The 12176-nt window shown below is 44.2% G+C and overlaps 1 protein-coding gene across 2 annotated transcripts in view; it reads left to right on the top strand.

The window, feature by feature from the left end:
* The window catches only part of AGXT2 (alanine--glyoxylate aminotransferase 2), a 46787-nt gene extending 37048 nt beyond the window's left edge, over positions 1 to 9739 (top strand). For both annotated transcript variants that reach the window (XM_061187694.1, XM_061187695.1), the window contains exons 12-14: positions 675 to 824; positions 5071 to 5169; positions 9555 to 9739. In XM_061187694.1, the coding sequence (XP_061043677.1) occupies positions 675 to 824; positions 5071 to 5169; positions 9555 to 9662 (357 nt within the window). In that variant the 3' untranslated portion in view covers positions 9663 to 9739. The remainder of the gene's footprint in view (positions 1 to 674; positions 825 to 5070; positions 5170 to 9554) is intronic.
* The last annotated feature ends 2437 nt before the right edge of the window (positions 9740 to 12176 follow it).

Raw genomic sequence — 12176 nt, 5'->3', positions numbered from 1 at the left:
TTATTCAAAAAAGTTAAATTTAAAACTATTTTTCAATAAAAATAAGTAAGTAAAAGCTGCCCTTGCAAATTAAAAAGTATCTTCAAATATGATTAAATCTCAAAATGAGAAAGTGTGGGTAGGATGTGTCATTTATTTCATTCTGTAGACATTGCCAACTTACATTTTTTAAGTGCTGTGTCACCTCAACCAGTTTAGCAGATAGAGAGGATTTAGGTGAACAAGTAGGTCTTAAAAACATCAGGTTCTGCCTGGAGTCATGCAGTTATTATCAGCTGGTTATAAATGTAGTATACTGCTTGTGTTTGGTCAGCAATCACAGGTCTCTGCTATGGGTGGAAGTAGGTGAAAATCCTTTTATTTATATGTCTCAGGTGCCCTGACTCTGGGCCCACACAGAGCTCAACACTGAGACGTCTCTTTTATTTTTTCCTAAATTTTTACCCACCCCTGAAGATGAGGAGGGAAGGGGGGAAGCATCCCCTCTACCAAGAATTTTTTTTCTCCCTACAGAAGATCTTTTTGTAGGACAAGGTATGGCCATACTAGACTTTGGGTTCCATTTGTCTGGTCAAGTTTTTGTAAAGAGGGTCACATACATTTATTTCTCCATGTTTCTCAGTCCATTTTAAAACTTTTTTAACGCAAGGTTATTTGGGGCTTTCTCTCAACAGGTGATTAAAGAAGAAAATCTACAAGAAAACAGCCAGGAAGTTGGCACCTATATGTTACTGAAGTTTGCTAAGCTGCGGGATGAATTTGAAATCGTTGGAGACGTCCGAGGCAAAGGCCTCATGATAGGAATAGAAATGGTGAAGGATAAGGTAGGTTGTGATCCGCTGTTCTCTCTGCAGCTTCGCGGGGGCAGCAAGAGTTAAAGTAGGAAGCCTCAGCTACAAGCTCATTCATTCTCAGGAAGAGAGCACACAAAGACAGCAAGACTCAGCAAAGCTCATTAGAGATGAGTCGGGAGTGTTGAGTATGAAGGACAGGCTAGCTGGTCATCGAGAGTTCTAGAGTGCAGAAGAGCATTTGCAAAAGGGAGCTGATGTTATTCTTGCCAGACCAGGCAAAGAGCAATGGTAATGACTGAATATTTTGAATTAGAAATATAAGGAAGGGAGGAAATTATTGGGGGAGGGGCAGGGGGCCAGAGAGCTAGCGGAAGTAAGGGGGAAGGGCCAGGAGAAGGTTGTGGTGTTGGTTTGGGGTGAGGAAGTTAAAGATTTATAGGGTTTTGTATTTGTTTGTTTGTTTGTTTGTGAATGGACTTCAATCTCCCAAGTAACAAGGGCGGTATGTGACTTTCTGATGACCTACCGCAAGGTGACCTCAAACTCGATATGACAATTGAACTTAGCATTTCCCTTAAGCCAGTGATTCTTCCCAAGGTCACTGTGTCTGTTTTTCACCCTCCACTGTTCTCCCAATTCCCTAGCCTCAAAACCACAAGATAATCTGTGACTCCTTCCCTCTCCTTATTTCTAACGTCAAGTTTTATTGATTCTTTCTTTGCCGTGTTTCTCAGATCTTTCCCACTGTTGTTACTGCTGCCCCTAGGGCCCATGTCAGTAGGAAATTGTCCCAATCCTCCATAAACGCAAAATCTAGATCCTCTGAGGGGAGTGACAGCAGGGGAATCTTGGCACAGGAAGGAATAGTCAGACCAGCCCCTTCACCCTAATTCTTATCCGTGGGTGACTTCTTGCTGTTTGCTCTCATCACACCACCCTAGTTTAGAAGGACTGTGTTCAGTTCTCTCAATATTCAGACTAGACCATGGATATAACACTCTCCCATTAGTACCACACAGCAGAGCCAGTGAAAAGCTGGAACGTTTGAACCAGATTTGAAAGCTAAGGGAAGACAACAGGAAAATAAGAGTAACATGAGACTAGGCCCTCTGGCTCACAGGCCGTAACATACTTACCTTCAGCTTGGGGCTCCATCAAGGGCTGTTTTAAGGCTCGGAAGAGTCCATTCCAGTCCCCCACACAAGAGGTCCCTCAAGGATACCTAGACGCCTCAAAGCCCAGACTCCACCAAAGAAAGCCCAATGAAAGAGGAGGTGTTGGTCCCTTTCCCACTAATCCAAAGTCAACTTCTGTGTACTCCAAGACGTGTGAACAGAGATGTCTTGGTAAAACATCAGAATCCCATTGATACCGAACAAGCTAAAGGATGGTACATCCATACTACATGGCATAGAAATATATGTGACATGGAAAGATGTGCAAACTGTATTATGGAAAAAATTAAGCAGGCTATAAAATAGTATGTATAGAATGAGCTCTTTTTCTCTTCCCTCTGCCCTTCAGTAGTTTTAAGCGTGGGCTCTGAAAGAGCGTCTCCATTCCTTAATTCTATTCATTGTCCCCTCAATACCGTTCACTTTCCTACATCCAAATATCGCTCAAACTTTTCCCTAAGCATGGAATACAGTACCTTCCTCGCTGTCTCTAGCTATGGGAATCCTAGGCCTTTTCAAGATCCAACTCTTCACCACATCTCCTCCTGAAGCTTGCCTTTGCTTCTCCCATATAAGGGGCTGCAGCCTTCAGAGAATCTCTCTCACACTCACTGTCTAAAGAGCTCCTTTGAAAGGCTCTTTCAAATCATGTATTTGTTGACTCGGTTTTCATGTGTAAATACCTTCTTTTCCTAAATAAACTGTACGCTTTTGAGGCCAGGAAATACACAGATGGTGAGTGCTTTATCCATGTTTGTTGATTGATTTCCAGCCCCTGCAACACTTCAGACCACATTCATGTAATTAAAACAGCTCAGAATTTGGCTTTAATGCTATACAGTGTAACCCAGAATCAAAACTCCCATGAGCAGTTAATAAGGATGTGAATTGGATACAGCCCTTTGGACAGAAATTTGTCTGTATCTATCAAAATTTTAAATGTATACATTTTGACCTAGCCATTCCACTTAGAGTGATGTATCCTAAAGAAATATTCACAGAAGTGTGTAAAGATATAAATGAGTGGGGATGTTTGCAGCATTGCTTATGATCATAAACAAAAATTGAAAATAACATAAATGTCCAAAAATAAGAGATTAATCAAATTGCTCTACCAACAAACAACAAAACACTAGGTAATCTTTAAGAAGACTAGGTCCAGGGACTTCCCTGGTGGTCCAGTGGTAAAGAATCCGCCTTACAATGCAGAGGACACAGGTTCGATCCCTGGTCAGGGAACTAAGATCCCACATGCTGCGGGGCAGCTAAGCCCATGCGCCACAACTACTGAGCTCGTGCATCTCAACTAGAGAGCCTGTGTGCCACAAACTACAGAGCACACACACTCTGGAGCCCGCGCACCACAACTACAGAGAGAAAACCCCCAAGCCACAACTAGAGAGAAGCCGTGCACCACAACGAAGAGCCCAGGAGACTTAACGAAAGATCCTGAGTGCTGCAACTAAGACCCGACACAGCCAAAAAGAAATAAAATAACTAAATAAAATTAAAAAAAAAAAGAAGACTAGGTCCAAATACACTGACATGGAAAGATGTTCTGGATACATTGTAAATTGTTCAAAGCAAATTGCAGAACATTATAAAGTATGACATTTTTTAAAATATGCATTTAAATGTATGTATATGCATAGAAAGAGTGTCTAGTTCCCACTAAATTACCAACAGGCGGTATCCCTAGGAGTAGGATTGGAGAAGGGGAAATGTTTCATTTTTACTTAGTGCATTTCCATATCGCTTTCAGGAGTTTTTCCCAATAACCCTGCATTACTTTTATAATTGTTTAAATGAAGACTTATCCCTCAAAAAAGGCAATAAATAAATAAATAAATAAACACGAAGCTACATTATATCCCTGAGAAGAGGTTAGTTACTAACATGCCCATTTGATTATGGAGTGGTTGGGACTTAGACTCGAGCACAGGGCCCGGGCAGGCTGTCCTGTGGCCTTGCCTCATTAGCTTTTCCGACTGTGCTTTTCTCTTCGGAATGCCTACAAGATGTTCAATTAGTCATAGCAGTTGAGCCCAGGGGGTAATAAAATGGACAAAGGAGCAGGGAGGGTGCTGGCCCAGACCAGCCAAACAAAGTCCACCTCTCCAGACCCTTGATAGCCACCAAGGCCCAACTGCCCCGAGGAACCCTTTCTCACCTCTGACTTCTCGTCCCCCAAACCATATTTGACTTCTTTCCAGCTTTCACAGTTTAGCCCTAAATTATATTGTCGTGTTTTAGTCTTTCCTCATGAGAACATCAGGGGCAAACAGGATGACATTTTAGGATCAATGAGGAAATGCTGGTCTTTTCCCCATCCTGGTCCTCCTTTATCTAGTAGTGGGAAAGTTTGAATAGTATTTTCTTTATCTTAAAGCTTCACAACACACTTGACTAAGTTGGAGCATTTGTGCTCACAGACTCAGAAGTCCCCAGCCCAGTGTCATCAAAAGGGTACTGGAATACCTGGGCCCACAGGAAGGGACCACCTTCGGATGCCAAGTGACCTGAAACAGCCTCTAGGCTCCAGAGAGTTTACCTTTCCTGACCCTGGAGGATTAAGTCTTGGGTGAGAAAGAGCAAATTCCACAAGCAGGGAAGATGAGGACAAACAGCCCCACCCCAGTTGCCCAGGCCATACTATGGCCCAGAGAAAGCTTGGACCGTTTGTGCCCTTGTGCAACTTCAGAGCCATTTCCTGGACGTTGAAATGAATTTTTTACATGGACAAAACAAAGTGCTGGGCTGAGGACAATTTCCACATAAGTAAAGTAAACTCCAAATACGGCTATTAAAGAACCAAGCTCCCAGGGTAACCAACTGCAGAGCCAAGATTCACTGACGGTCCGCATTCAAATTCATCTTGTCTTTGGGAATTTGGGATGAACTGGGATAAAGACAAATATTTTCAATAACACCCCCCCCCCAGAAAGAAATCCAATTCAGCAATTAATAGCTTTATTCAATTACAGGGGGAGAGAGGTTGAGAGGGAGAGAAGAGCATTGATTGCTTGAGTTGCTTTTTATTCCTCTTAGAAATAATGTCTTGAATCATTCAAATGCCAAATATTTTTTAAATGTATTTACAGACGAGCCGCCAGCCTCTTCCCCGTGAAGAAGTAAATCAAATCCACCAGGACTGCAAACGCATGGGGCTTCTGATTGGCCGGGGTGGCACTTTTTCTCAGGTAACAAGAAGGCTGGCCTTTACCTATCACTTTAGGTAGGCATCTCCCTGAGGTCCCAGGGCTGGTCCCTTTTCTTCACCCCAATGCTAGGGGACCCAGTTCCGCTTCCTCTAGGCTTAGTGCTCAGACGTTTTGTGACCACCTAGAGGGGTGGGGTAGGGAGGGAGGGAGACGCAAGAGGGAAGAGATATGGGAACATATGTATATGTATAACTGATTCACTTTGTTATAAAGCAGAAACTAACACACCATTGTAAAGCAATTATACTCCAATAAAGATGTTAAAGTTTTCCTGTCAAAAAAAAAAAAGAAAGGGACAGTGAAGTCCTCGGGCCACTAGAGGGCACTGTGTGAAATGGTTTGGTTACCGCGGTTTGGCGGGGAATATACACAGAGAACAGTCAAAGGAGGCAGAAAAAGCTGCACAGACAAAGCAGAGGACTTACAGAACAGGTCATAATAGTGTCATAACAGTCATGCGTAACCAGTTTGTCTCACGTGTGAATTAGTTCTAACCTCTGAAAGCGCAATCCTAGTCTTTTTTAACTCAGCCCTGGGCTCTGACTCTGTGACCCGCAAGCCCGCTAAGCCTTAGTGGCCGCTGTGGCCAGGAGCAACGTCATAGTGCTGGCAGGCCCAGGTGGCCCTGCAGGGGAGGTGGGGACCACCCTGGCCAGGTCCCTAATGCAGAACTCAAAATCAACCACTCCCAGTGCCCTTCACTCTCAGGCTGGCAGAGGCAGAGAACAAGCTCTCCCTGCCCCCTTCCTGGGAAAGCCAAGCACAAGCCCCACAGTCGGGACCCTGGTGTGGCCCTGCCGCGGGCATGGGCTGCTACTGTAAAGTGATCTGCCCCTCCATCCCTCACACCAGCAGGACCCTCTCCAGGGATTCGCTCCGGGGCAGAGATTTAAGATGTAAGGTCACTCCTACTCCTCCCCTAATTTGTTCTTGGCCTTTGGCATCCTTCTCTCCCGTTTTAAACATGCGTCATTCTTCCTAGTTTCCCTGCTTCACTGCTGCCTCTCACTTGATTTCAGCGAACACCCTTGCCTGGTGCTTCTCAGAGAAAATGGAAGCCATTAGGCAAGATCCCTATAGAAGCTCATCTGTCCCCCGAGCCATTTCCCACCTCCTTTCCTAAAGGTTAGAGAACGAGATGTCTCTCCGTGCTCTTGACCCTCCACACTCCCTCCACTTAGGGAAACAGGTCTGTGTTCTCGTTTCTGCAGTTTTTTTCAACTTCCCCTCAGCCTGTGAACAAATAGACTAAAAGCTCTTCCAGCCCAAACCAAACCATAGCAAACAGAACCAGAATGAGTGCTTTTGCTGGGAAATGCTGAGTTTTTTCTAGTCCTGGTCCCAGATATTTTTCTATATGAATCAGACGGAGTAAGTTAATGATTCAAAATCCTAAGACGGGCTACTTATAAAGACAGAGAACAATTCATTGTTTACTTGCTTAGTTAGTCCTTAGTTATCCGGCACACACTTGAGTCCTAAGCAGCCACTGCTTGGCTGGATACTAGAGCTACAATGAGAAATAAGATCTGTCCCTCCCTCCATGGAACTGGCAGAGGAGAAAGACTTAAACAGAAAATGATAATACAATCTAGTAAGCTTGCCGATAACCATACGAAGGGATAGCATACACTGTTCTAAATGCTTTGCATATGTTCACTCATTTAATGCTCTCAACACGCCTATGAAATAAGTACTCTTATCCTTATTTTACAGATGAAGAAAAAGAGGTACAGAGAGGCTAAGTAAATTGCCCAAGTCACACAGTTAGTAAGTGGCAGAACCAGGATCCAAATTCAGGCAGTCTGATTTCTGAATCTGTCCTCGGAGGAGAGTAAACCCGAGGGGACGAGACTGGAGGCCGGGAGTCCAGGTGGGAGCTAATGATGCTGTCTGAACTTGAACAGCAGCCGTAGGGATAGAGGAGACATCCAGAGAGCAATCTGACAGTGAAATGCCCAGGACTTGGGTATAAAGGGATGAGTGCAGCTTTGAACTTGGTCCCCTTCTATCTATAGACAAGTCTGTAGCTCAGAGGAAAGAATCGAGGTGAGGATCACGATTTGGGGGTCATCAGCATAGAAGTGGGGAGAGGAGGAAATCTCCTGGGAAGGGAGTCTAGATGCGAAATACAGAGAGATGAGGATAGACGCCTGGGTCATGTCAACTTTTAAAGCGCAGGTGGAAGAAGAGGTACCCAGATGGAGACACAAAACGGGTGGAGAGCTGTGAGGAGAGCTAGGAGGGTGTGGAGTCATGGAAGCAAGAGAGTGGGGAGGTTCTGGAAGGGGGAGCGACAGAAGTGCCAGATGCAGAAGAGAAGGCCAGAAAGGCTAAGGGCTGGAACGTGCCCACTGGATTCTGCGCTTAGCAGCTGACTGGCAGCTTTAGCCAGAGTGGGGCCGGAAGGCTGATGGGACAGAAACCAAGCTGCAGTGCGTTGAGATGTGAATAGAGGGAAGGCAGAGTGGAAAGTGATGGCCAAGAGCATCAACCAGTCTTTTTATTTTTATAAGTTTGATAAAAGGAAGGATAGTATATGTATGGTAGCTGGAAGAGACCAGGAGGGTCAACACATGTTTATCTGTGGTTTTTTTTTTTTTTTAACATCTTTATTGGAGTATAATTGCTTTACAATGGTGTGTTAGTTTCTGCTTTATAACAAAGTGAATTAGTTATACATATACATATGTTCCCGTATCTCTTCCCTCTTGTGTCTCCCTCCCATCCTCCCTATCCCACCCTTCTAGCTGGTCACAAAGCACCGAGCTGATCTCCCTGTGCTATGCAGCAGCTTCCCACTAGCTATCTATTTTATATTTGGTAGTGTATATATGTCCATGCCACTCTCTCACTTTGTCACAGCTTACCCTTCCCCCTCCCCGTGTCCTCAAGTCCATTCTCTAGTAGGTCTGTGTCTTTATTCCCGTCTTACCCCTATGTTCTTCATGACCTTTTTTTTTTTTTTCTTAGATTCCATATATATGTGTTAGCATACAGTATTTGTTTTTCTCTTTCTGACTTACTTCACTCTGTATGACAGACTCTAGGTCCATCCATCTCACTACAAATAACTTAATTTCGTTTATTTTTATGGCTGAGTAATATTCCATTGCATATATGTGCCACATCTTCTTTAACCATTCATCTGTCGATGGACACTTAGGTTGCTTCCATGTTCTGGCTATTATCTGTGGTTTTATGTGTGGCTTGGATTTAGATTATGAGAGCTGTAAGCCTGCTTGTTTATAGGCTGAGGGGAAGTTGAGGAGAAGGTGAAGATGCGAGAGAATGCAGGGGTGTTTCCTGGAGGGAAGGTGATGGGAGAAGCAAGGGCCAAAGGCACAGGTAGAAAATTCGGAGTCGAATCGTAGACGGTTAGTTCCTTGAACCTTCAGGCTAGGATATAAGAATGCACGTGGGAGCAAGCAAGTTTATAGAAAGGTCTTGCTTGACAGCTTCTGAGGGGCATGAGGCAAGATTGTCTATGAAACAGAGTGAGGGGTGTAGGAATTGAGTGAGGAAATTGAGAGGACTGGGAATTAGAATGGCAAAGGAGAGAGGGCCTGAACGTTTAGGACACCAGCAGAAGTAGGACCCTGCATTTCCTGTGGTGTTTGTCCACCAGTGGTGGGATTTTCTTTACCACTTCTCAGCTCTCTGTGTTGGAGCAAAACAGTTCTATTATAGCTTTGATCGGACCTGGGACTTTGCTGTGTGTGTGCAGCAGCGGAAGGGGAGGAAGGCAAGCAAAGTGAGGGGGCAGGTGAGAGAGGGGTTCATATCCTCAACCCTGTGCTCCAAGCTGGGTAGGAAGAGGAGGATGAGATCTGAGGGGGGTGACAGACCTGAAGATCATGGAGGGAGGAGACTGAAGTGTTCATGGGAAGGGCAGATGCAGTGGGGTCAGAAATGGAAGAATTCCTAGTGAAGAGGAGGCTTGTGGTGCTGGCCTGGGCTGTGAGTGGATGCAGAGGAGCGCAGATGAAGGTTCCGGGAGTTGTGGCGATCAAGAAACTGAGACGCTAGTTTGTTGGGTTGCACACAGGGACACAGAAGGCAACCTCGGTGATGGCAGAAACGGAGGGTAGATAGAGGCCTAAGACCTCAGTGGAGGTGGTGGAAGGACCAGGAGGTCAGCAGGTGACAAAAAGGAAAAGGGGCCGAGCGGATGGTACCAGAGTTTTTGAGACTAGAGGATGAATGGCCTGGATACAGCACTGGGGAGGGAGGAGATGAACCCTTGAGGGAAATATAAGGCATGTCATGAAAACAAGGTGTTGGATTCTTAACCTAGTGCATTTCCTTGAAGTCATAGTTGATTCTATGATGATCCGTTGCTCTATTTTCCTTTATCTCCTCAGACATTCCGCATCGCACCCTCGATGTGCATCACTAAACCAGAAGTTGATTTTGCAGAGGAAGTATTCCATTCTGCCTTAATCCAACACATGGAGAGACAAGCCAAATAAATTTTTTGAAAATAAAGAACCACAAGCCTCAAGAACTTCCCACTTATGTTCAAGGGTTAATTTGAGAAATTTCAGAAACACTGGTATAAGTTGTAAATGGTTGACTGCCTACCAGCCATATTTGTTAACGGAGCCCCTGTTACCTTGAGAACGCCATCCTTCAGGAAAGGATCTGTATCCCTAGCTCAGAGAATAAATCCTAATTAGTCTAGATTAGTTATGCTAATTTTATCCTCCTTTGCGGTGAATGTTTACACCTGATATGTGACATGATTCCTGCAGGAAAATCTTTTGGTGGAGGTGCCTTCAGGAAAAGGTTTCTTCATCTCCAGAAGAGATGTGTTCGTCTTGCATTGAAGCATCAGATGTCACGATAGGACTGCTCCAACCACCGTCAGCCACTTTGCGGCCCTGAGGACAAAGCTTATTTGCTGAGGTTGGAAGGTGGAGCGAAGCTGAGTCCTTAGTGATGTCAATGGGCCACTGATTTAACCAATCCTGGAGCTCCCTTACCTTGGGGCTTCTTGTTATCTGAGAAAATAAATTCAATGCACTGCATAAGCCATTTTCATTTAAGTTTTCTCTTATTGCAGCCATAAGCATCCTGGGAAATGATGCAGAAAATACCCCACGTAGATAACTGTCCTCTCCTTTAACTCCCCTAAAATGTCTATCAGAGCCTCCTTTGTTTCCACTGCCATCATCCCACCCTGGACTAAATTCTCATTACTCCTATTATAATAGTCTCCAAGACCAGAAGTTCCTAAACTTTATAGTCATTAGAATGCACATTCATAGTGCTTCTTTCCCATATGTATGCACTATTTGTCTTAAAATTGACTTAATATTTTTCCTTAATCTGACATTTTTCACTTAGATGTATTTGATAGTAACGTTTCTATCATTATAATAGATGAGAAATCAGTACTACTTGTCACAACTGGAAAGTGCTCATAAAATAGAGTGAACACAAAGCGATGTAGTTCAGGTCTAGCAAAATACAGTTTCTTGAAGATGTTCTCAGCCTGAGGCTTGTTCTCTCTTTGTTCAAAAGGGAGTTTAGGGGGAAAAAAAGAGCTTACGGAGTGTTTGAGGGGTGTAAAAAGATACTGGCAAGCTGAGTCCCTCTCCTTAACACAAACAGAAGAAGATGCACAGAACTGAATAGAAGTAACTTTCTCAGCATGTAATTCGATGTTTATTTAAGCTGTGTCCCGGTTTGAAGCCACGTCCTAATGGTTTACCCCGAGGTGTCAGTTCCACTAAGATAACCCACACCTCACTGCCAGATTTGTCTCCCTCGGGCGTTGACTTAAACGTGTCCTTCTCTTGCACAAAACCTTCCGGTGGCCCCCCATTGCCTCCCAGATAAGATCAAAACCCCTATAAGAAGGAGCTTAATGCCCTCTAGTATCCAATATCCAAATAGAGCAAACACTTTAGAAATGCTCTGTTTGGGCGCAGTGGAAAGATGATTGGATTACGAGCCAAATAACCTGAATTCTAAACTCAGTTCTCCCATTTATTTGGTACAGATGACCTTGGGCAAGACTTTTAATCTCTTTTTGACCTCATTTTGTTCCCAGGCAGATTAATACTTGCCCTTCCTGCCTCCTGAGTTGTCCTGGGAATCAAGTAGCCTAACAGATGGGAAAGTGCTTGCAAACTAGAGAACTATGCAAATAGCAATTTCTTCCTTTCAAGCCACATTTCCCTTCTTTCCTTCACTACAGAGTCTCCCAAGAGCAGCCTTTGTGCTCCTGTATGCTTCCTTGCTTCCCGTTCATGCCTCAACAACTAAGACCCCATTCTGGCCTCTCGTTCCTTGACAACTGTCTTCTCAAAAGGCCACCAGTGACTTCCTTATGGCCCAAACTTAACATTTCCTTTGAATGTTCTTTCTAAATAACTGCTCCTTCTTCAGTTGATTCCCTCGGCTTCTGCAATGTGGTCCTTTTATCTCAGGTGGCACCTTCTTAGTCTCCCCTGGCAACTCCTCCACGACAGGGTTCTGTCCTGGGCCATCTCTTCCTCCATGCTAGACTCTCTCCCTACGGGCAACCTCATCCACTTAGGAGATTTCCCCTATCTTGACTACACTGATGACTTGCAAATATTCATCTTCAGTCTCAACCTTTTTGCTGAACCCCAGCTCCAAGGTTCTAACTGTCTGGATACCTTCATTTGGATGTCACAAGGACACTTCAAATTCAACATTTCTAACACAAAACACACTAAATTTCTCTGCTACAATGAATGCCTTCTTGATTAATGAGCCTTTTGTCTCAGGCTCATCATTTAGGGCATTACTTTTCTCCAAGTTATCTTTTTGCCTTTCATATGACTACATCTCATAAATACTTTCTCTAACGTAATTTTTCCAATATGGCTCATTTATACCAAAACTGCCTTAATTTGTGCCGTCATCTTCTTTCCTGAACTATTTCAACCACCTCCTAACTGGTATTCTGGATGCCTTCCCAATCCATTCTCTACACTGATTCCAAAGTCAGT

Source organism: Eubalaena glacialis, chromosome 4, assembly GCF_028564815.1.
Source record: "Eubalaena glacialis isolate mEubGla1 chromosome 4, mEubGla1.1.hap2.+ XY, whole genome shotgun sequence".
Taxonomy (NCBI): domain Eukaryota; kingdom Metazoa; phylum Chordata; class Mammalia; order Artiodactyla; family Balaenidae; genus Eubalaena; species Eubalaena glacialis.
Note: the sequence above shows the minus strand (reverse complement) of the source record. Positions and strands in the feature narration are given on the sequence as shown.